The sequence below is a fragment of the Opisthorchis viverrini genome, assembly GCF_000715545.1.
Source record: "Opisthorchis viverrini unplaced genomic scaffold opera_v5_143, whole genome shotgun sequence".
Lineage (NCBI taxonomy): Eukaryota > Metazoa > Platyhelminthes > Trematoda > Opisthorchiida > Opisthorchiidae > Opisthorchis > Opisthorchis viverrini.
Window position 1 is genome coordinate 1,134,061 of NW_008751799.1, and position 22,522 is coordinate 1,156,582.

A 22,522-nucleotide genomic window follows, 5' to 3' on the forward strand; every position below is an offset into this window, starting at 1 on the left:
TTTTCCATCAATGAAATGTTCGCCAGTTTTAAGGTACTCGCAGGATTACAAGATTCACTTCTGCATCCACCCATCTAGAGTAACCGGTTTCGTCAGCAATCGCTTTAGAGCTGGTTCACTGTATTAGCTTTAAAAAGGGCTGAGATATCGAAGCTTCACAGTGAGAATACACGGACTTTCTGATGTTCAAGCGGTTTACACAAATATTCGATAGTTGGTGACATATACACTAAAGTTTTTTTTCGATCTGTCACAGGTTTTGAATAAGTATTTTTCCGGAGTGATTGAAGTGACTCTTGATAGTAGTCACACGCCTAGCTAATGAAAGTCGGGTCAGTTCATCTTGATTACTCATCCGTATAAGATTCAGGTTCATTATCTCATTCAGCTTGGTCTGGTTCAAAAGTTCGCTCGAAGTTTTCTTTACACGCCCTGAAAGTACGCATCACTTAGATGCGTCTCTTGGGGTAGTTATGAATTTTGATCAAAAGCTGTCCCAAATCGACGAACGGCACAAAAGGAGTAACACGAATGCCGCATGTCTGGAACATACATTAGAGCAGACTGACAACCGATATTCCGGAAGATCCAACCTAAGGAGTGTGGCTAGTAATATACCATGGAAACTTTGAAAAAAACCCTAATAGATGGTTCTCTCCGTTTGCCGTAATCCACTCGCTCAGAGTTTACTTTTTGTTGCCTTCAGGCTCACCTGATAAATTCGATTCCCGTTCTTAAAAACCAAGAAGAACAGATTTATTGGCATTTCGCAAGTCGTTCAAATGCATATGTTCACTTGTTAGATGAAAAGGTTATCTGGTCTAGAACAGCTGTTTGGTTCACTCCGTTTCCAAATGTTTCACATTAGGACTAGTCGCGTTTTGAGGTCAGTTCCCTAAGTTGCTTTGATTTTTCTTGTCTATCGCGAAGCCTACTGTGCAATTCACGTCGAGCATACGACTTGCTGCTTAAGGACACCACCGGCTAGTGACCTTTTGTTAGACTCCGTGTCATTATTATTATCATCGTTTTCTTGCAATTCCAGGATCCCCCAGTCGAAAATGAGTCTGGTTGCTTCAAGGAAGTAGCAACGGTGGATAACATATACGATCTGCCTGAACCAGAATGGGTTACACAGTCTTTGAGACATTTTGGAGAAAATTTTTCCGGTGTGACTGATGTGACTGGAGCAAAACAATCTGCCAATTCAGAGTTTACGCCGCCAGCCACAGCGGCAGCAGAACAGTCGGAAACATTCGACCAGTTGTGGCTTGAAGCAGAAGATTCCGTTCTTCGTGGCCCACTATCACCCCGTGCTCTCCTACAATTCCTCTCGAGTCTTTCCAAACTGACGCCCTACCCTCGTTTGGCTGATGTGGCGAACTGTGCTCAACTGACCTGGTCGCGCCTGCTTGCCACACTGTCATGCCTCCAGTCAGATTGCCTAGTATTACAAGCCAATCTGGCTGAAGTCAAGGCCACAGCAGACCGGATACAGTGTCAGATGAATCAGATAGATGCCAATTGGAGTGCAACGCTGAGATGCGCCCATCTAGCTGATGCTTGTCTGGAAGTTGCCGACTGTTTGAATCAGGTCGGTTGTGTTTTCTTAATCCATTTTACTGCACCCTCACTCATCAGTCAGCAACTTTATTTGTAAACCCACTGATTATTTCTATGTAATCTCCCTGGGTGAACACCATCCTTCGTCACTCACCTAGTCCATCTCAGGCCATGATGGACCCTTGGATCAATCCATACGTTGCAAAGCTTCCCCTAAAAAGCTCACTCAGGCCGAAATTGCACCCTTCTTGGGCGGTGCGCACCTTGAGCGAAGTTTTTGGAGCATTTTTGATCAGCGAACACCGACCAGTATTATGAAAACTACGTCAACCAGCCCTTCTACCAGAAATAAAACTGAATATTACCATCATGTAGAACAAACGCTCTGTTCAGCGAATCAGACAGTACCTGAATTTGGTTCGTGTTGGCAAGATGAAATACGCAGAAATCAAACAAACAAAGGACAGAACGCCAGTACATATACGCTTTTTCTCGGTTGCCTTAGGTTTTTACGACATTCTCCTCTTCGCCATCCCCCCTCAGAGAATGATCTAGTTCATTGGTTGTTGATCAGATGGCTGTTGATCTGTTCGCCGAGCTTGGCAGTTGGCTTGCAAACGTTTCGTCACCATACGAGGAGATATCATCAGTGCGCAGTTGGGTGGGTTGTACTGGGTTGCACTGATGATATCTCCTCGTATGGTGACGAAACGTTTGCAAGCCAAATGCCAAGCTCGGCGAACAGATCAACAGCCATCTGATCAACAACCAACAAGCGTAAGCCTGTTTTACCACATTACCAATGATCTAGTTCGTCGTGGTCTTACTTCAGTGGCATTAGTAACATTTTGGTATCCAAATCAAAAGTTTTGAGTGGACACCCGTTGCCACTACCGAAGCCGAGCAGCGAAAAACGTAGTTTCGAATGTATAGTGTCACACGAAATATTTTTCAGCCTGAATGAATAGGCTTCTCTCTTCAAGGAAGAGCCTCTCTTGATGCAAGTACATCTGAGTTCGAACCCCTTCGCCCTTTCTTGGAGAACGACAGTTTAGCTTAGATAGTATAGTTCTCCGAACCGAGGTATGGCACTGCATAATTTTGCATGCTATATTTTACTGTCGTAATTTTATTCTCCCTACTGGATAACCTGACTTAGCCCATGTGCCCAAATTCGCTAGAATGTGCTTACCACCGACTGGTCACACAGATGTCCTGATTTTCAGGACCTACCCGTAAGCTTTGAGCTTTTACAAGTAATAAATACAGAGCAGCAGTATCCATTCCTGGGAAAAAAGTCTACTACCTATTTTGTCAGTGGAACGCATCAGGCACAGGTAGCAGGATTCAGCCATCTTGTGATCAGATTCAAAGTTCACTTCCGGAAACAGTGGGTCTCCAAACTCACATATGTGCGTGACGTACGCGAATTCAACGTTTTTGCTTGCCTTGGCTCACGTATCTAAATCCGTTGGGAATCTGACTACAGGTGAATAGTCATCGAATAGTCATATACTTCGTGGAACAATGTTATTTTTTTATTGAGAGTACAACTGGGGCTTGAATTCCAGGTCACCGAATCCCGGAACATACACCTAGTGATTTGCTTTCAGCACAGAATCGAAGCAGGTCGCTCTTTCATGGTTTGTTGTTAGGGTCTTCGGGTTCTTCCGGCCACTTGTATGTGTGGACCAATGGGAAATTGATGGCAGCACGCTCATGTCCTATATCAAAATATTCGTGTTCTAGACCTCGTCGAGACTAGAAACTTTGTGTTAGCAGGTACCAAACCTATTCAGAGAAGAAATCTAAACCGTCACTAGGATGTGTCCGTAATCGTCCTTCCACAATACGTTTCCGATCAGTTGAGCTTCCCTGGACGCTGTCTTGCATCACATTTATGCACCCGAGCCTTGCTGCAGATCAGGTCAATTTGTCCATCAGTTTAATCACACTTCAGATCTAACACTCGTGGCTGAATGACATTCAGCTACCAACCGGAACGTTGTGGTTTCCATTCTGTCCACAGGTTTGTGAGATGCGCATTGCCGATATTTCACAACAGGCAACCATTTCAGTTTCTAAAGCACGGTTTTAATCCAATTGCAGAACGAAATATTAGCAGGGATTTTTAATCTCTATTCTATACACAAACTACAGTAGGTTTATACCAGCACTGCTGGGGAATCTCTTGGGTGACTTCGGTTATGGGTCAGATGATTTGATTGCTCTTCATTATAATTTGCTTGTCAAATTTCTAGACAATCTGTTTTTTTGGATGGCGCCTATTAGATCATAAAAACAAGCATAAGACAGTAGTACATACAAACTTCTCCATTGGTTCGATTCATATTCTGAGTGTTACCAACACACTTACCATGCAAGAGGCAGCAGTTTTTTGATATTGTGTGTTCGTAGGATAACCATCTATTTCAACATGGTTCGACACAATTGGTGGTCATTTATCGCCTCCTAAACTCCCTAAGAAGATGCAGAAAACCAGATCCTATAGACAGGTAATAAGACCAATTGTATCATATTTACCAGGGCTCAATGAAAGTTATTAACTAAAGGGATAAATCACAGATCTCCTCCAGGCCAACGGGAAACGTTAGTTGCATCAATTTCAGTGATCTCCGGTGAAGTGGCTCATCCTCTATAATTGGACGAGCATAGTACTGACGCCTTGAAGGCAGTTCTATCCAATGGTCAATACAAAATAGGGTATCGGGCTTTTTATTTGTCGCCGCTCATTAATTTTCATACAAGCCGTTGTACCCTGGATACATTGGGTTTGTGTATCTAAACAGTATGGACACCAAGAATTCAAAAAAGGGACCGGTAATTTGGGGAGTAACAGGAGGGATGAAAACCACTTACAATGGAGAACAAATCGTACAGGTATAAGTTGGGCTCTGAGGTTGGTGGGATAAGGAACCAGAGTCTTGATATCTTGTTGTTCTTCTGTGCAGATGCACAACAGTGCTACGCGATGGGCGTTTGTGGGGGCATCTGATCACATCTTACATCTGAATGTAATGATGAGGAATCTCATCACTTATCGTATGCAGTCATATGCCTAAGACGCTAAGATGCCAGATACCTCAAGGAAGGTGCTCACAAAAGCAGGATGCACCGCTTGGTAATAATGTAGTCATTTTTGGCAGTCCACTGAAAATGACTGGTGAACAACACGAAACAACCGGCAAGACGGTAGCAGGGGTAATTTTCCGAACAACCGATTTGGCAATGTTTACGGTTGCGTGGAATGACTCGTTGTGTGGAATGACTCAGTCTTCGTATTTAAAGGGAGATTTTATCGTCTCGCTCATACTATATCAAGCCGTGGGAGATTAGAAGGCCAAGACGTCCAAGGACATGCGACTTCAGTGCTCCGCCCAACCTAGTAGACTTCCAGTAACACAGAACATACTCTGCCAACCGCTATGTCGTCCGCATAGTGAGTAAACTGTTTGCCCAGTTTAGCAGAGTCTGCATAGAAAGCACACGGGAACGGTGATGAGACGGCTCCTTGGGACAAGCGAAATTCATTAGCGCATACCTTCAACAACCTCCCGTTAATATCAGCGTACATCTTTGAGTCGTTAAGCATTTGTGTAGGAGAGATAGAAAGGGTCTGTCGATGCCACTCCCAAAGATTTGCACAGCAACAGTTTTCGATCGACTGATTCGAAAGGCACTGCTAAAGTCCACGAATCCGACCCGGAAGTACTTTGTCTCGACATCTAGATTCTTCAGAAGTTTGTGATGAATCAGGCTACCGCATATGGCTAGATCTCCGAATCGAGTACTCCCAATGATGCACATCACCAGAATTACCCAGTGAGTAGTCGCTGTAGCACTCGCAACAAAACAGAAATGCACGAAATTGGACGTCACTTCGGTGGGTCACCAAACATACAAGCCTTGGGTACTGTGGTCATTCTAGCGATTCTCCGCTTATCAACAATACATTATTGCTCCAAGGTAAAACTGAGTGAATGATATAGTGAAACGGGGAATGCTGAGGCGTAATACTTAACCTTAACACCAGCGTTGGCACCCCGTCCTGTCCCCTGACCGTTTTCCCGTGGATTTTTTCCAATTCTAGTTAAATTTCTTTTGGGAATAGCGTTTTTTATTACTTAAGCTCCGTTTTGTTGTGTAAGCAGTCGGATGGGTTGCATCGTGACATTTTGCGTCATTGAGATCCTTGAGATCTGTGACCATATATTCCTAGCACTAGGGTGCAAGAGGAATTCTAAGTAGGAAAGCTTCAGCCTGGATATGCCCGACTTAATCTGCACGGGACATACCAATGCTTGAAACAAAGACTACTGTTAGACGAAACAGAAAAAATGGTGCTTATTTACACGAGGTGAATTTCTTACCTCTGGCGTTTGTTTCAACGTCCCTTAAATGTCACAGGTGCATTACTGTCAACTTTTTAGGCTGCGAAATCACTATCTACTAGCGTGCAACTATGTAGTGGACTTTTACTGTTTATTTACCGTTTCTTCTGTTTCCACAAGCCCTTATTTTTTCAGCCGTTGTTCGCAAGGCAATAGGCTTGCTTATTCTTTTCCTATTTCAGTTATATTGTACTGAACTGGCGATCGTGCTGTACCGCCAGAATCGTAAGATGCTCATCTCGGGCCGCGGCTGCTCCACATTATCCTCTTCTACCTCATCGTCATCGTTTCCGGGGCGCCACATGAAAGCTTCTGGTGGTAGTTCGAATGGAATCAGTAAATCGATCAACCAGATGCCTTCGACTACAACTCCCTCACTCTCATCCACCTCTCCATATCACCCTTATGCTGTGTACGCCGTTCCTGGTTCCTTTGGCACCGAGAGCAATGATATCTCATCCGTTGGATTATCTGGTGTTCACCTCACACTAAAAAACCTTAAGCTTTACAGGTAAGCGACAAATCACACAGGAGAAAACGGTTTTGATGAATTGATTTGAATTGTTTGGTTGGCAAATTTAAAGGTCACGGGAATTATGATGTGCGAATGCTTTTCAACACCGCAACCTTACTCAGTTCAGCAATTTTCTCCTCAATTTCCGGCGAACGCCGGTGAAATTTTGTGCATAATAAACGAAGTGTAGCTTTTTCAATCGGTCTCATAACTTGTTTTAACGAACGAATTGTCTTCCTGTTCACCCTCGAAACCTAACTTCTGGGATGAAAGAAAAAGAAAGAAATCGTTCAGCTGTAGTATCTTTTGTGTGCCTAACTGCCATGCCAGGCTAAGTTTGCAAGAGGGCTGGGATACTGCCAGGTTTCCCAAGCCTGGACAGGGAAAATCGAGAGGCAGAGGTCGAGTTTGAACCACGGACCTTCCGATCAGTAAATTCGCGCTCTAACCACTTTGGCCATCTCGTCCCCTTCTGAGATGAACACTTAGAGCTGGGTTAGAACAGACACTCTAGTTGTTAGCCCCTTATAATTTTGTTTTTAGCCAAACAAAACCCTGTCATGAGCAGCTATTACATCAGATAAGTATCTGCCGAATCGTATGCGAAGTTCGACAGCGTGGTTCCCAACATAATCGTGCGGGAGCCCAAATATCAATGTATTCACCCAACATATAAAATTTCGTGTCCAGCGGATCACCTTCGGTCTCAGGTCCTCGTCTCTTCTCGTGTGTGCCCCGGCTTCTTATTCGCAAATTATATCTCGCGCTTAGCAGCTATAATAGCGGATTTTTCAGGTCTGTTTGAAATAGGACTTGTGGTAGTGTAAAGGGGCATCAATTCTCCGGTTTTATGACGACAGCGAGGTACAACGAGTTTTTGAGAAAGTGTTGGCGTAGCATTTGTCACACAGAAAAAGGTAGTTTTTCAAATGGGGTTTACCTATCAAGGATCGGCTAATGTATATTGAATGCAACGTATTTAATCAGTTGGCCGTGCCCACCAACTGTTTTGTTTGTGCTCATTACTGGTCAGGCGAGTCCCAAGGCTTATAAATCACAAACAACTAAGTTATTGTGTGGTTGAGTTTCACGGTGCATGCAGAATACAAAACTCTGCGGAGACTGGGGATCCACTAGCGGTAAGAAGCATCTTCCACTAATGAGCGTAAGGAATTTTCCTGACGGAACGTTGAAGATGCTTCGACAGTCCAAGACCCGTCTAACCCTTTCGGGGCTCATCAGGTAGAGGGCAGTCTCCGAGTCTCCCTCAACCTTATGTTCTACTTATACCCAAATCGTTGGGAATTCGCAAACAGGAGACTCAAGTGGGGCAGCCCTTGCGTGGCACACTCAGTTGAGGAGGGATGATGCTGGAATTTAGTTGAATCTTCTGTTCAAACCAAGTACTGTGCAAATGAGTGTATTTCACCAAATGCCCCAAACTTGAGTTCGAATAATATATAAGGCTAACGGAAAATTGGGCAGTGCGCCTACTTCATGAGCCCAATAGGGACAAAACAGGTCATGGATTGTCAGATGGTTTTCAGCAACCTTATGTGTATTGTTCTGTCAGGAAAATATACTGTAAGAATATCGTACTGATTGAAACCTGAGGTGGACTTTGTGCAGCACACTTAGTTGTGGAAGAATGCCATTAACTAGTGATTCTACTAGATTTACCTTCGTCTTCCGTTAAAATCGAATTCACCTGAAACTGCATGCATTTCATGAGTGTACGGAGTGTTACAACGTCGAGTAAAAAGCAATTGACAAATATTCAATTTCTAATCACTCTGAACGAATCTCATTATTTACCAGCACAACCTTTCGGGTTGTTGGTAGTGTGAGGAGACTGGAGAATTTTTAAAATACTGTCCCGTAAGCAAAGCTAACTTATGTTGGGAAGCCGAGAAACACTGCCCTTATTAGGAATCATCAGAGGTACGCATCTCACGAAATTTCTGGGAGTCAGAAGCGCGTGACCTCCCGGTTTGAACACCTAACCTTTCTAATGGAATGGCCCTGTATCCAGTATCAGTGCAAGTTTACACAGTGTTGATCAACTGCTAATGGCCAAATATTTTGAGATTTAACTACTATTTGAGAGGGTACGAGTTCAAAGTTATTTTGAGATTTTATTTGAGAGGTACGAGTTCAAAGTTCAAAGTGCGAACTGTTGGTGATTCCGAGCGAGGATGGGATAGCTTTGCGCGCCTTCCCGTCTTTTTGATTTTCACTTTCATCCAGATGACGGACCCTTGTTTGGCATTTCCACACCTGCTCGTACTATCAACACGATAATTCAGGAGCTAGCAAACCTGAATAGAGTGAACAAACCGCAAACAATATGGCAGCTGTATTTGAAGACGATGGACTGGAGTTCAAAATTTGATGCTTTTCATCTTTACCACCTTTTCCACTTGTTGATCTTTTCTTCCTGAATCTTGCTCTCAACACATCTATAGATGTCACACTTGAGTTTCGGTCAAGTCTACGCTTCATCCATCTACCCAGCGTTTATTCACTCATGAGGCTTTTTACTTTCGTAAACTCCTAGACTCAATCGGCGACCGGTCCTTACTTTTCCAAATAAACTGCGTTTATTTTCCTTGAATTAGAGCGATCGATCTTTAGTTGTATGCCCAAATATGTCAACCTCAAATATGCCACAACAAACTAACAACGTCCACACTCTAAGCGCATTCAGGGATTGTTTTAATAATTTTACCATTCAACGTTTTTCACCAAGACTCATCTAATGACTTGATAGCTCCCTATGAAGAAACTCACTCGACTTAGCTCTTTTATAACGGTGTGTTCACGCAACACCCACTGCCAATATTTCCAACGTTACATCACCACAAAACCAAATAAGGTAACCGTAGTGCATCATTTTATCTTGAACGCGGGCGATGGTAGCTTAATTTAGCCCAGGCTAACAGCACCAATTCGATTCCTTTCAGTTGTTTGAACGATGTTCAACATCCGACTTTTTCACATTTCATGTCACTATTTATTTTTGTAGACATCAAGCTGAGCTAGTTGCACATTCCTTATTGGACCGCTACGATCTGACAGACACAAATCCGGAGAGAATCTACCCTATCACCTCCTCCACAAATGGCGGTTTACCTTCACTTTCGCGCGCGTTTTCTCGTCCTCCGCAAGCACCACTGAGTCCAGGCATATTCTCAACCATCAACTCCCCACCGTGTCCCAATATTCCGTCTACCCATAGCCTTACTAACACCAGTCTGTACGCCAACTCCTGGTATGTCAGTCTTGGTCGACTAGGCCACAGTGCGGCGCTCACCACCGCAGCTCATTGTGAACAAACCTCTTTGGGAAGCTGTGCTGGCTCTGGATCTTTACTAAGCAAACCTGCAGGCATTACTTTACTGCCCTTCAGTCCGGCCCGTAACTCTACAAAATCTTCTGGCCACCACTCTAACGCTGTTCCGGAGATGAGTGGCGGCTGGCAAACGCCCGACTCAGGAGCCGGCAGTAGTGGCACGAATGAAGTGTTACAACAGCCCACCTTGTTACATCATCCGTTTTTCCCTACGTTCAGTTGTCTGGCCCCAGGAGGCTGTCACATTGAACCCAACTCCTATTCAACTTTGTTGGATTTGCTGCCTCCGCTGTGGGCCAGTCCCTTACACCGAAACGACGAGCACCTGATTTGTGTTGACACGGATTCAGACTCATCAGATTCATCAGATGCCATCAGTACAGCGGCAACAGGGTCCAAAATTCCCGAACCCGTCGATGCATCAGATCCACACGCTCTACATTTATCCACGTGGACAAGGGTAGAAGAACGTAAACTACGTAGCCTGCTTCACTACTTGATGCATGCACGTCGGTTGGTGCAATCAACTATGTCAGACATGCACATGTTCGCCACTAACAGTGAAGAGGAGAACGAGAGCCGTCGCACATGTGAATCAGTAAAATCACAGGAAGAATTTGGAAGATTATTGAGTGTAAGTACTCACAAATTTGTTTGTCTGCTCTCTGGTACAATACCGATTTTTCTTGGATCGTTTTTATTGGTCTGTAGTCTAACGCTTACGATTTATTCCGCAATCAGCCATTCAAACCTCGTACGTTGGCGCCCACAGAGATTGGACACAGGAGGTATGAAAGCCTCAGCACACTGTTGTTTTTAGCATCATGCTCGGCCATGTTAGAAGTGAAGCGATAAAGTGAATGTGCATCTCACCGATGTTTTTTTAAAGCAACGAGAAATGGTTCGCATGAACGTTTGACAGATTGTTTGAAATTGCCTTAAGATCCGTAAGGTATGCATACTTCTAACACTAAGCACCGCTGCTCATCAATGCACTCTTCGATTTATTGGTTGGTCTTGTATGCGAAGGATTCGAGTTTTCTCTGCCAGTAATCCTACAAACTTGTGAAATTCCTAGTGGTACAAACTCTCAACGGTGAACGATAAATACATCACTAAAAATTCTACCATTACAGGAAAATCTTGATCACGAGTGAACTAACTGATTCCGTATATTCTTAATGTACTGCTCATAAGGTTGCTGAAAATTCGTCAACAGCCCACGACCGGTTTCGCCATTCTTGGAGCTTATCAGTTAGACGCGATCCCCTAGTTTCCGTCATCCTTATGTTCTACTTGAAACCAAATTGCATGAAATTAGCGAAACACTCGTTTGCAAACAAATTTGTTTTTGCGAGAGACTCTCCAGGAACCCAGCTGAATCTCTCGAATATCGTAGCGACTGAAACATGAGGCGGCCTGGTGCATCACATTCAGTTGCCTGGAAACACCACAAACGAGAAATTCAGCTGGGTTCCAGGTGAGTCTCTCGCAAAACCAAATTGGTTTGCAAATGAATGTGTTTCGCTAAGTGATTATGTTTCTTGGCCTTCTGGCGACAGCCGGAATTGGAAGCGATTTTTCTCGAGTGATATAGTTCTGTCCTGTCCATTATTATCTGTTTGGTGTGATTTGCAACTTCGAATCTGACACAATGTTCACATCGGCTTTCTCGTGCTGTTCCACTCCGGGAGAAAGTACAACCACAGCGAACGTATACATTCCCCTGACTAGCCAGCCGGGTGCCGCTGAGTGCAGCAAAGTCAACCCCGTAACCGGGGTTGACTTCTAACTAACCGTTGCAGCCGTTGCAGACAGAGGAGTTTGAAGTCGTCGAATCTACTCGTTGACGTACACTGGAAACTAGGTTTCCCATGTCGCTTCTGCGTTCGCTTACTTACGACTTTGATCAACAGCCGAAGCAGTTGCGATCGGACTATCTGACACCCTTGCTGTGTTTTCTTAACTTGACCTCACTTCACCACTCCTCACCGCGCCTCATCAAACTCTCCCCCCCCCCAACCCCCATTCAACCCAATCCGGTGCAAATGTACCTGCACATGCGGGGCTTTCAGTGACAGCCCTACTAAGAACACAACCAAGATGCGCTGAATAGGTATTTGAGTATATGCATTCGTCATAGGTGGGGAGGATGTGAACTTCCTCATTGTCGTGATCGGCTTCAATGTCTGAAGACAGGCAACTGTGCAGCAGATAGTTCCAGAAACGGTCTCCCGAAGATGGAATGGGTTTCGGTAGCGGGAACTGAAGTGACTGGAAAATCACCTCAATAACCGTCATGCTCTGTTTTGCCGAAAGAATGATGCCTACGGTAAGGCTGGATGACTTTCGGCCACTAAAGGGCGATCGGTGGAAGAGAACATCGTAGACCTTTCGCAGGGAGCGGGTTCTCTTTGAAGTGGTCTCTCTAACAATGCACCCGATGCACCATAAGACCCTGTAAACTCACCGCAAAAATACCGTGAGAAAAGAAACAAAGTCACTTTCTAAAACCCTTTCACTTTAAGTGCACTTCTTCATTGAGTTTGATTACCGCATATTACTGCTGGAATCGTTGCAGCCAAACAGCATGAACCTAGCGTTGCGTCATTTGGAAGAACGATTGTTTTGAATCACTAGTCAAAGACCAACTGAATTTTTACCCTTACAGTGAGCCAATAGTGAACGAGAGTCCTTGGTTATCGTTATATACTGTCGAGTACTATCCTAGTTGACACAACATACAGATTTCAGGAATGCTGATTTTCTTTTTTCTCATTCCAACACTATTCTGGTGTTTTCCGCACCACATGAGTCTCACATGCTTTAATTCGTGCACTGCTTTTCATCACTATCGGTCTGACAGCAAACAGTAGGTAAAATACTATTGCAATTCATGTGACTGCACACTGCAACAGAAATGGCGATTACAGTACCCAGTGGCGAATCATCACGATATCTGTTATACGCGGCTTTTACTCAGTATTCGCGTAGGTCGGTAGACCAGATCGTCCAGATGAGGAAAAGGAAGAGGAAGACTACTGTTCACTTCCCCTCCGGCCGCTTCAGAGTGCCTGTTATGGTGATTTATGGCCCATATCGCACGTGTTTTGATGCTGTCCAATGTGTATGGGGTCAACGAGCGCAATCTGCATGCAGGGTCAGGACTCGACATGTGTTGTGTGTGTGCATTGTGCGTGCGTGTGGTTGCTGATTCACGCATGGGGTTTTTGGGCAAATTCAACAGCGAAACCCTCCGCTGGTGAACTTCAGAATGACTGAGATAACATCTGTGGTGGCCGGAACCGAGGCTGTGAAAGTTGAATGTGTCAGGCGGAATCGTTTTGGAAATATTGTTCCTTATTCTAATAAAGGTGCCGTAGCCTTGACGGAAACTCGGTCTTGATCGACTTACCAGTGACAGATTGCTTTGTAGACAGCTCCCATATGTGTACGCTTATCTGTACGCACCGGATTGGCCGGTGAACAACACAAAGCGTACGCTGGTTGTAGTGATGAAGGTTTTATGGCTGAATTCTTCTACGATCAATTACTGCGGTTTGATTTAGAAAAGATGAAATTCGGATAACTATCGTTTCTATCAAACTGGAAGCGTGGAAAACAGTCCGTAAGCTGACTGCCGTTTAAGACGAGAATCCACCAACAGCGACAGAAATTGGTCTGGATAGAACAAATTCGTAGCATAGGTGAACGAATAGGTGCTCGGTAAGGCCAGTCTCTCAAGGAGGGGAAACACAGGAAAACGACTTTTCAAGCCCTATTTCATAGGGTTTCACATAGTCCGGCACAGAACTCACCCCCCAGGGGAATGGTCTCTCTTGGGAGGGCCAGCTAAGCTGACCTCGAACATTTGCAAAGCAACCGACCGCAACATCTCCAGAAAATACCAATATATAAATTCTACTAGAACAAGACACTAAACGAAATGCGCTCATTTGGCATACCAGTTAGGTTTTCACAGGAGATCCGACTGACTCTCATGTTTATGATGTTCTTCACTTGAATGTGCTGCAACAGACTGGCACATGTCCAAGTTGATACGATGTACCTGTATCGTAGTACATTGTATAGATGTGACACACTACTCATTAGGTTGCTGTCGAAGCATTTTCAGCAATCTTATGAGTAGTTGCGTCTGTAGGTAGTACTGTAAGCCTCATCCGTCTTCATATACTTGTACATTAAAACCTCACTTTTAACGACAGATACGTGGTGATTTTTGGTACACTTAAATGGCACTTTAACATACTGATCAAATTCGCTCAAACTAAGCGCTGCTATGGGCAAAGCTGTGTGCACTTTCTACAACTGTTTTCGCGTTGCTTGACTGCTGCAGTTTGGGCCCAGTACTCCATTTCGCTTTTGTACAAAAACTACGTAATACTAAATCTTTTAAGCGGGAGCAACATTCCACAATTTGTTATTGTGAGGACGATGGTGCGAGTGAATTCTGAAGCAATGAGTTGACACCGAACCACGTTTCACCCATGTATCACCTGTAACCGAAACCAGTTAATCGGATTTTCATGTGTCAGAAGAATCAAAATCATCAACTGGTTGAAGTATTCGGCCATGCATGTCTTCAAAATCCAACAAGGGATTCGAGTTGCTAAAGAGTGAGTTGCACATTTTCAGACTTCATATGAAGTTTGTGGCAGTTGTTTCTCCAGAAACTGGTCAAGCACCGAGCGGTTTGCCTCAAAAAGCAAGATGGAGTATGTTGTCCATGTGGTCTATGCATCTATGTCTGAAGAAATGCTAGAGCTTCAACATTTAGCCGGATGCCCAACGTGGACTCAATCGCAGCGAAAGTGGCTGAACAGAGCCACCATACTTGATCGAATCGAGGATCATGACCGTCAACAATCTTTAAATTGTTGCACCGTACTGTCTTGACCGTACGATAGAGAAGCCGTCCCTAATTTGGTTTGTAATGACTTGACGGGTCACCTACACAGCTTCATACACATTCACCTTACTCAGTATTCAAACTCGACTCCGTTCACTTGGTATAAAATTTGAAATGTTACCTAAATTATGCATAGTATTTGTTCAGGTCCTCTAAACTGTCCGAGACGCATGCGGATAAGGTTACCTTAGTATCGCCCCAGTATCACCGCACAGAAGTTTAGTCAATCCTGAGGGGAAGACCTTAGAAATAACTGGTATGTGGAAAGCAGTCTGAGTTTTCTAGTTCGGCTACTCCCTCTTGGCCCCGAAAATTCGGGACCGACTGAATCCACTGTACTTTAAAAAGGACCATACAGAACGGCACCTTAATTAGCTAGTTGACAACCGTCTCGTTGTGAAAAGCAATGAAAATTCCTCACCGCAGATAACTGTTTTCTTCTATATCTTAGTCTGCTTGTTTCGATCACCCGATGTTCTAGTTTTTTGGAAAACAAACTCCGCTACGAGGATTAGGTGTAATGGGTCTCTGGCGGAGAACTCCTTACGTCCGTCATTGAACGACTTTCCGAACCACCAGTCACCATGATGTTCATATCGCCAAAGCGGAACGATGAAGCTACTGCTGGTCACACACGCTTACTTAACTAACAGGCTGAAAACAACTTGCGTTTCGCGGTTGCCGAGTTGAAATGCCACTAATGGATCAGAACCGGCGTAATCAACAATGCAAAGATTTATGAGATTCTGGTGAACAAGAACAAAGGACAGATGGTAGAAATAGGACACGTCATCGAATCGGGTTTCTTCCATGGGTGTGTATGTGCTAGCATGTGTGTTGCGAGCTGTTTATTTTATCTCTCATTTAAGGTTTCGAACACTGATCGAGAATGTCGTTGACTAATTGAATCCTGTTCGTGAAAAAAAACTCAGCAACCACGGGTGTGACACTCATTCCGTTCGGGTGCTTTTCAAGGATGAACGCCTGCACCACTTACCTATCTGAGTCGCACATATCCACTTGGGTGGAGGACCAAAGTTCTGTTTACCGTTGGCTTAGTAGGTCAGTCACTTGGTCATGCAACACCGAAAAGTGATACCGAGATTTGGTTCAAGTTCGAAGAGGTGTACAGTGTCGACACTGCCATGTTGCTGGCCGCTTATCAGTGCAAACACTCCCGTGTGGTGCCTGACTGCCGCCACACACGTTGTCCAAAGGCTCTAACAAGGTTAACTGCTCTCGGCTAAACGAATAACGCTTAGCGCATACCCCAATCACCGTTATTCAACGACGATTTCCAAGCGTGCTTTTTGGAAGCACAAAACTGTCGACTGTTTATGAATGTGTGTGTCTGTCTGCTTGCTCTAAAGTGCATAAAGACATCGGTTTTCAAAAAAGGGCGTCCGGTGGCGTCATGACCACAATTGATATGGTTTTGTGTGGGATGATGCCTTGCGAATTATTACTCTTAATGCAGAACAACCATGCTCACTTTTCCAAATTAAACCATTTTGTCCACTCTGTATACGTTACTTGTTATACACAGTCATACTTGGCATTGTGTCATCGTGTTGTTGCTAAATCAATAAAAACGTAAACCTATTATTGTGCAATTATTTGACATTGATGAAAAGCAACAAAGCTTAACAGATGAAACTTTCGAACGGAAGAGTTGTATTCATCCACTGACGTGTGTTTCAATGTTGAACACAATGAATTCAAATCTTGTTTAACAAGGATGTGCCTCCTCACGCGAGGGAACACCTTCGATAGACATCTAGATACCTCTTCTCGAAGGGAGTGTTTGTTGATGAAATGACCACCTAAATGGGTCTATCTGAAGCATGCGCTAGAACAATAAAATTGCAAGTTCCGTTTCGACCAGTTGGCAGTCTGACGCGTTCCAAACTGCAACTTGAGCGTGCAGAACTACTTAGGCGGAGTGAAGTTAAGAGTTCTTTGTTGCTGCGGCATAATTAGGCAACCCTCTAAATAGCAAGCATATTGTAAACCTGTGTGACTAAATTTGATTGCTTTCTCCTGTTCTATCTCTCTTCTCTCTTCTACAAGACTAGGGGACAGAAAATATCTGTGTTTGTTTGAATCGGATACAATCTAAAGAACGGATCACATTAAAATACTATGTATCAGAAAAGTTATTTTCTCGAAGAGGAACAATGAGGAAGCACAGTTTGCAATTTTTCGCTACATGGAGGTGTTCACCTTTGATGAGAATGCACGCTTATTCACCAATCCAAGCAAAAATGACACTCTATAATGCGGTTGTCAATTTGGCAGGATGTAACCGTTTGGAAACCAGAAAAGGATGTTTCCTTTGATATCCCTACGCTGTTGAAGAATAGACCGATCGCCAACGACTCCGAGTAAAGTTATCCATATCCCATCTCAACGATAGCGAGTTTCTTCAGTGTGTGGGACGCCCATTATTAAGTGTCCTTTAATACAGACCTGCCTCTCAGAAATTTCTTGTGGATATTCTCAGTAGAGAACAAACAACATTTAAGATGAAGATAATACTGACAAAACTGAGAAAATGAGAGGGTTCCCGTACTGAACTAATGAAATTGTTATTTCTCAGAGCGTTCCTGGCATGAGCCAATGACTCTCTAAATGCGCATAGTAACTTTACCCTTAGTGTTCACATTACATCCTAATTGAGGCACACCAACATATCCGTTGTTGCGAGTGGTCAAAGCAGTCTTATCATGCATTCAGGTTCAGCGTACACGAGACTGTTCGTTCGCTGCGATTTCCTTCCTTTGGCTTGTTGAAACTACAACTCACGATGAAAATGGTCGTTCTGTGACAGATCACTTGTTGTTGCTGGTGTTCATTTCCAACATACTAAAATAGCTGATAAACTGCAGATCCGAAAAGCTCCAGCAACATTTCCGAACCCGCCGGATTCTCGGTAGTCTTTTTTATGTAAATGGATGGACAAAACTTTTGTGATACTTGTTGCCGAATCCGTTTCAACCATTAATCATATTCCCACGAACCGAATAGTTTGCCAACCAGTTGAGACAGTGGTCGCAAGCTGCGGAGCGTTCGAATGCCAGGATGGGACGGGTAACCAGTCTGGCGTAATCAACAGATCTGGCTCCGATCGGATCACGACAGTGGCCAGTTAATCATGATTCACGCTGATAGTCTGGTCTGAGGACAAAATTACAACCCCGAACGACTTACAACAGTTGGTAAACGAAGGGAGATACATTGGACAAACAGTCCTAATAAGAATTATCCTATTCGCCAAACCTAGCTATGTATGAAAGGTACTCACACTAGGCATTATCCCTCTCGTTGCAACTGCACCTATGGGACAAAAGAATATGGCGAGGGGATCCTCACATTCTCCGCGTTGTCGATCTCGTACAACTCGCTATTTGTGTGGGTTGTGTAGTTGAGGGTTGGGCTGACTGGTTTCTTGATCCGATTGATTGGTCACCTTATTATCGACCAAATTATGTGTTGCCCACACGAATGCTGACGTGACTTATGTACACGGCACCAAAAAAACAGGTGGCTGACTGTTTTCACACATACACACACTGTGCTCGATAGTGGCGACTGACTACGCCACCCCAATTTCGGGGCTGCCGATTGTCGATATACGGCCTCCGGTCGAAATCCTGTCGGATTACACGTACACCTTCTTCCCCCAACCCCTCAGCCGATAGTCTACACACACGCTGCACCTGTGCCGCCAAGCTAGTCGAGCCATATAAGAACATAGCGCTTGCATGACGCTGTGCATACCCACACGTCGGTCTAGCGGGCGATGACTGATAGGCGGCAGGTGAGCGAACGATCCGGACAGGCACATCGGTGGTTAGTGTTAGGTTTTGTTTGCCGGAACATAAAATGTATTGTGACGAGAAATTACACGCTTTTCTACCGTCTGACAAGGGTTTCCAGTACATCATTTCAAGTCGTTTCGGTTGACCCTCTGATTCTGGAGCCGTGATTTCAAGTCTTGGCTACATGTGTGACTAGAGTTGGGCTTGCTAAATCAACTGTACTGTAGTGTACCGTACTGCTATGTTTCATCGTTGGTATTCTTGGCTATCCTTAAAACGAATCTACGGGCATGAAGCTGGGTCCAAGGGAAGCCATCTACCTCCTAACCATTTGACGGAGCACCGAAACAATGCGCTTGTTCTTTTATAAAACTTTCGAAGTGGCAATATCCTAGTCATTATTACCCTGAAACGTTTTGTTCGTATTTGGATGGCTACCGGTGAAAAGAACCTCTGCATAACTGGCATGCCTTTATAAAATACTTCCACTTTTAAGTCACTGACTTTGAGCATTTTCTTACTTTATGAGTACATGAGATGACGCATCACAAGCCTCGTCTTTTGCGGTTTCTCTTGCGATAAAGCGATGGAGCCATCATCCGCAATGAACTGCGAAGGGGTTGAGCAGCAGTTCGCCGATTGGGGAATAGGTAAAGCATTATTTTTGGTCTCCAAATCCTATGTTCACACAAGTGAACACAAAAAGTCATGTGTAGTTAGATATCCGTCATACCTCGAGTCACTTACAACTCTGCAATATTTCTGTGGGATTGCACAGCCAGCTCTGGAACCTATCAGGCACTAACACACTAACGTTGGAATGAGAAGCGAGGATAAGTGCTATACAACTATAATATTGAAAAAGAAACTATCATTTTTGTTTCCAACTGGAAGCTATTATGGCTATTCTGGCAAACGCAAAGAATTCAGCCCATTTGGCACATGGGTTGGAAACGGTCATCGTTTAGTAGTGCGAACAAAAGTTTTCTAGTAGGGCTATGGTGAACGCACAGCCGGATTAAAAGTAGTCTACATTGTGACCAACTCCTATTGGGTCTACTGCTTACCAGGACCAACTGTAGACTAGAAATTAACCGAACCCAGTCTGGCGTGAATGGCTACTTCCGTCTGTTTCGTCTGTTCGAATAAAGAAAATCGAATACTTTCACATGGTGCTATGACTTTCTTGTCCAAATGTATTATCAAAAAATGGCGTTCGTAGTTGAACTGAAAACATCCTTCTCCGAGTCATCTCCGAAATACTCAACTTTGTACAATGCTGTACTATTGACCATAGTGAAGTTGAGCATTTTTCGGTATGTATTGCCTTCCTCTGTTCCTCGATTTTGGTCCAGCTGGCTAGGTTTATGTAGTTTCAAGATCTCATAGGTGGCGGAACAGCTTCACACTGTGTGCAACTACCGCGCGCCCATCAGCAAAAATCTCTTATCGGTAACGAACTATTTCCTCGTCCCTTCACTTTCCACCGATAAATCTTCGCGCGACATGTTGTCTTGGCAACAATAAACTCAGGCGTGCCAGAACAATTTGTCATACGTAACAGAAATTTTCCTGCCCCTTTGTGTGGCCTATGTCATGTGACCATGAACATGGTGGTCAGCAACTGGTCGATCGGATGACTTCAGGTCCCATAAGTGCTGCAAAAAATGGGAACCAAGACGATTCTTCACTATGTCTGTTTTTGTTAGTTCCATCTACACCCCAAACAGGCAATGGAATGGTTGATCCATCTTGCAGGGGCCAAGGATTTTAGGAGGCCTACAGTTAAGGGAAGCCACCGGTTCCTTTAACATTTCTTCCCAACAGAGTTGACCCTTTTTCCCCTGGGGCTTGCACAAAAGTGCAACGTTTCATTGTTTCCAAGCCCTTGCCTTAGTTAACTCACGAATACTGTCAGTTTCAGAGTGGTTGTTTGCTGCAGGAAGGTCAGTGAGGCAAATCTGCTGGAGGCTGCACTCCTCACTTGGTATTCTCCACAACGTGGCAAATCTCAAAATATTGGTGCGTGCGTTAAGATATGCTTATATTTGAGAAAAATTTGCTTCGAATGCGGAATTCGGTTTGGCGTCCATACACTTTGAGACTATCGCCCGTCAAAGTGTCTAGGCCAAAAGTAGTGTCTTGCAGTTACACTCGAATAATTCCTTCGCATATTTCCGCACAAATACTACAACTTTCTGGATGGGTAGTTAGCAAATCTCATTGGTTGTTCATTCCACAAGAAATCATCCCAGGTCAGTCTCTTCGGCTAGTCTTTCCAGAGTCGGGAAACTGTCAACAATCTTGAGTGAACTAGTAAATTCCGCATTCCAGAAATTCATGCCCAAGCTAATGAACCCTAATGTGTCATAAGGTGACAAAGACCAATGTCATGATCCACATTATACCCCAGGAATGGAAATTTAGGTGCGAATCATAACTCAGTGGTTTCGCTAGCCTACCGACAATTGTCAGGTGAATGTTCCTGAGTTTTGATTTCTGCCAACAACTTTTTACGATCGATACTTATCAAGTGGAGGATTAGTGGTAGTTCCTGGAAAAGCGACCCGGCGTGCTTTGCGCCCTGATAGATTGCCGTATGCATAGAGTTTAAACTGTACCTTGTTGTCCCAACTTTGATGGCAAAGTGATGAAAAACAACGTCGCAGTATACCAAAAAGGTGACTCTCGTTTTCTGGAGCGGGGTATAATATACCGAGCTTGTATGTTACTTTATAGAACAATAATTCATCTGTATCACTAGAGTATGTTAAGCGTTCTGGGATGGGCCAATTTTATTCTTCCACGAAGTATTTAGAAAAAAGCAAAAGGCACGTACTTCCACTTGCACTGGGGGGTGACAAAACAATTCTGAAGTCCGTAGCGATTATATATCTTACTTCCATAGTTATGTGGAAAATTGGAGTTCATTCACAAAATCAGAAAGCCATGAACCGGTTGAAATAATCAGGCGAAGTCTGTTCAACATGAAGCACGGTTCGACAGGAAAGATGGAAATAGGAAAATCTGTTTAAAATGAATGACAGTAAGCCGACCAATTCGTGTTAGATAAGTGGTCAATTTCAAACCGATATAATAACCCATCGATCTAGGAATAGCCATCATCCGCCGCATACTCTCACGCTATCGTCAGACGGAATATGGCTAGGTCTTCTGATCATTTGAAAGATCGATGTGCGAGCTCTTCACTCTTGTCTGAGTACATGCCGTATACTGGCAAACACCAGCCCGTCAGAAAACCTTTCGTATCAAATCTTAGTTGCGCAATCTGAACAATTTAGCCGAAATTTAACATCAGCAGTAGTGTCTAAAAACGAAGAGCTTCGCCTTACTTTTTGGTGAATGTTTTCGTCGGTGTGTCCATGCATATCCATTTGATCATTTGTATAGTTAATTTCTTAAATGAACGGACTCCGAACTCGTTGAGTGTGCTGCTCCTCTGACATTCTGATTGACGGCCTGTATCCATCTTCCACTCATTCGTGCGATTTGTCGCAGAACATATTTCATTGCCTAGCTATGGAGTTTGATCGTGTATATGCTTTCGCACACAACTGTGCTGTACTGCGATTCCAGTGAAAGGATTGGCCCACTATCCGTCTAAGTAGGTTAACAGCATGATCACCACTGTAGTGAACATCGAGTGGCACTTTCGCTTTATCTCACCGAGATTTGTGTTCTTCAGTGGAGCAATGTATCTTTGAGTAATTTGATTTCCTACGTTACTGTATCCGAGTTGCAAATCACCTTTGCTCTATGGATAAAAACAAGCATTAATTTAAGTTTGTACTTTAACGCATAAAAGGCAGTAAAGTTCAGGTACTATCTGGTCCACTTATGTTATCCATATCCTGAACGGTGCAAAGTGTCGTTGATTTTTCTCGTGACCAAGGCGTCCAAAATGGAGTT

At 43.9% G+C, this 22,522-nt stretch overlaps 1 protein-coding gene across 1 annotated transcript in view; it reads left to right on the forward strand.

Moving 5' to 3' along the window:
• Positions 1–22,522, forward strand: part of T265_14104 (hypothetical protein) — a gene marked incomplete at both ends in the record, with an annotated part of 56,133 nt that overhangs the window by 21,064 nt on the left and 12,547 nt on the right. Inside the window, 4 exons of the mRNA XM_009172052.1 lie at positions 1,046–1,594; positions 2,170–2,403; positions 6,158–6,486; positions 9,515–10,475. Of these exons, the coding sequence (XP_009170316.1) occupies positions 1,046–1,594; positions 2,170–2,403; positions 6,158–6,486; positions 9,515–10,475 (2,073 nt within the window). The remainder of the gene's footprint in view (positions 1–1,045; positions 1,595–2,169; positions 2,404–6,157; positions 6,487–9,514; positions 10,476–22,522) is intronic.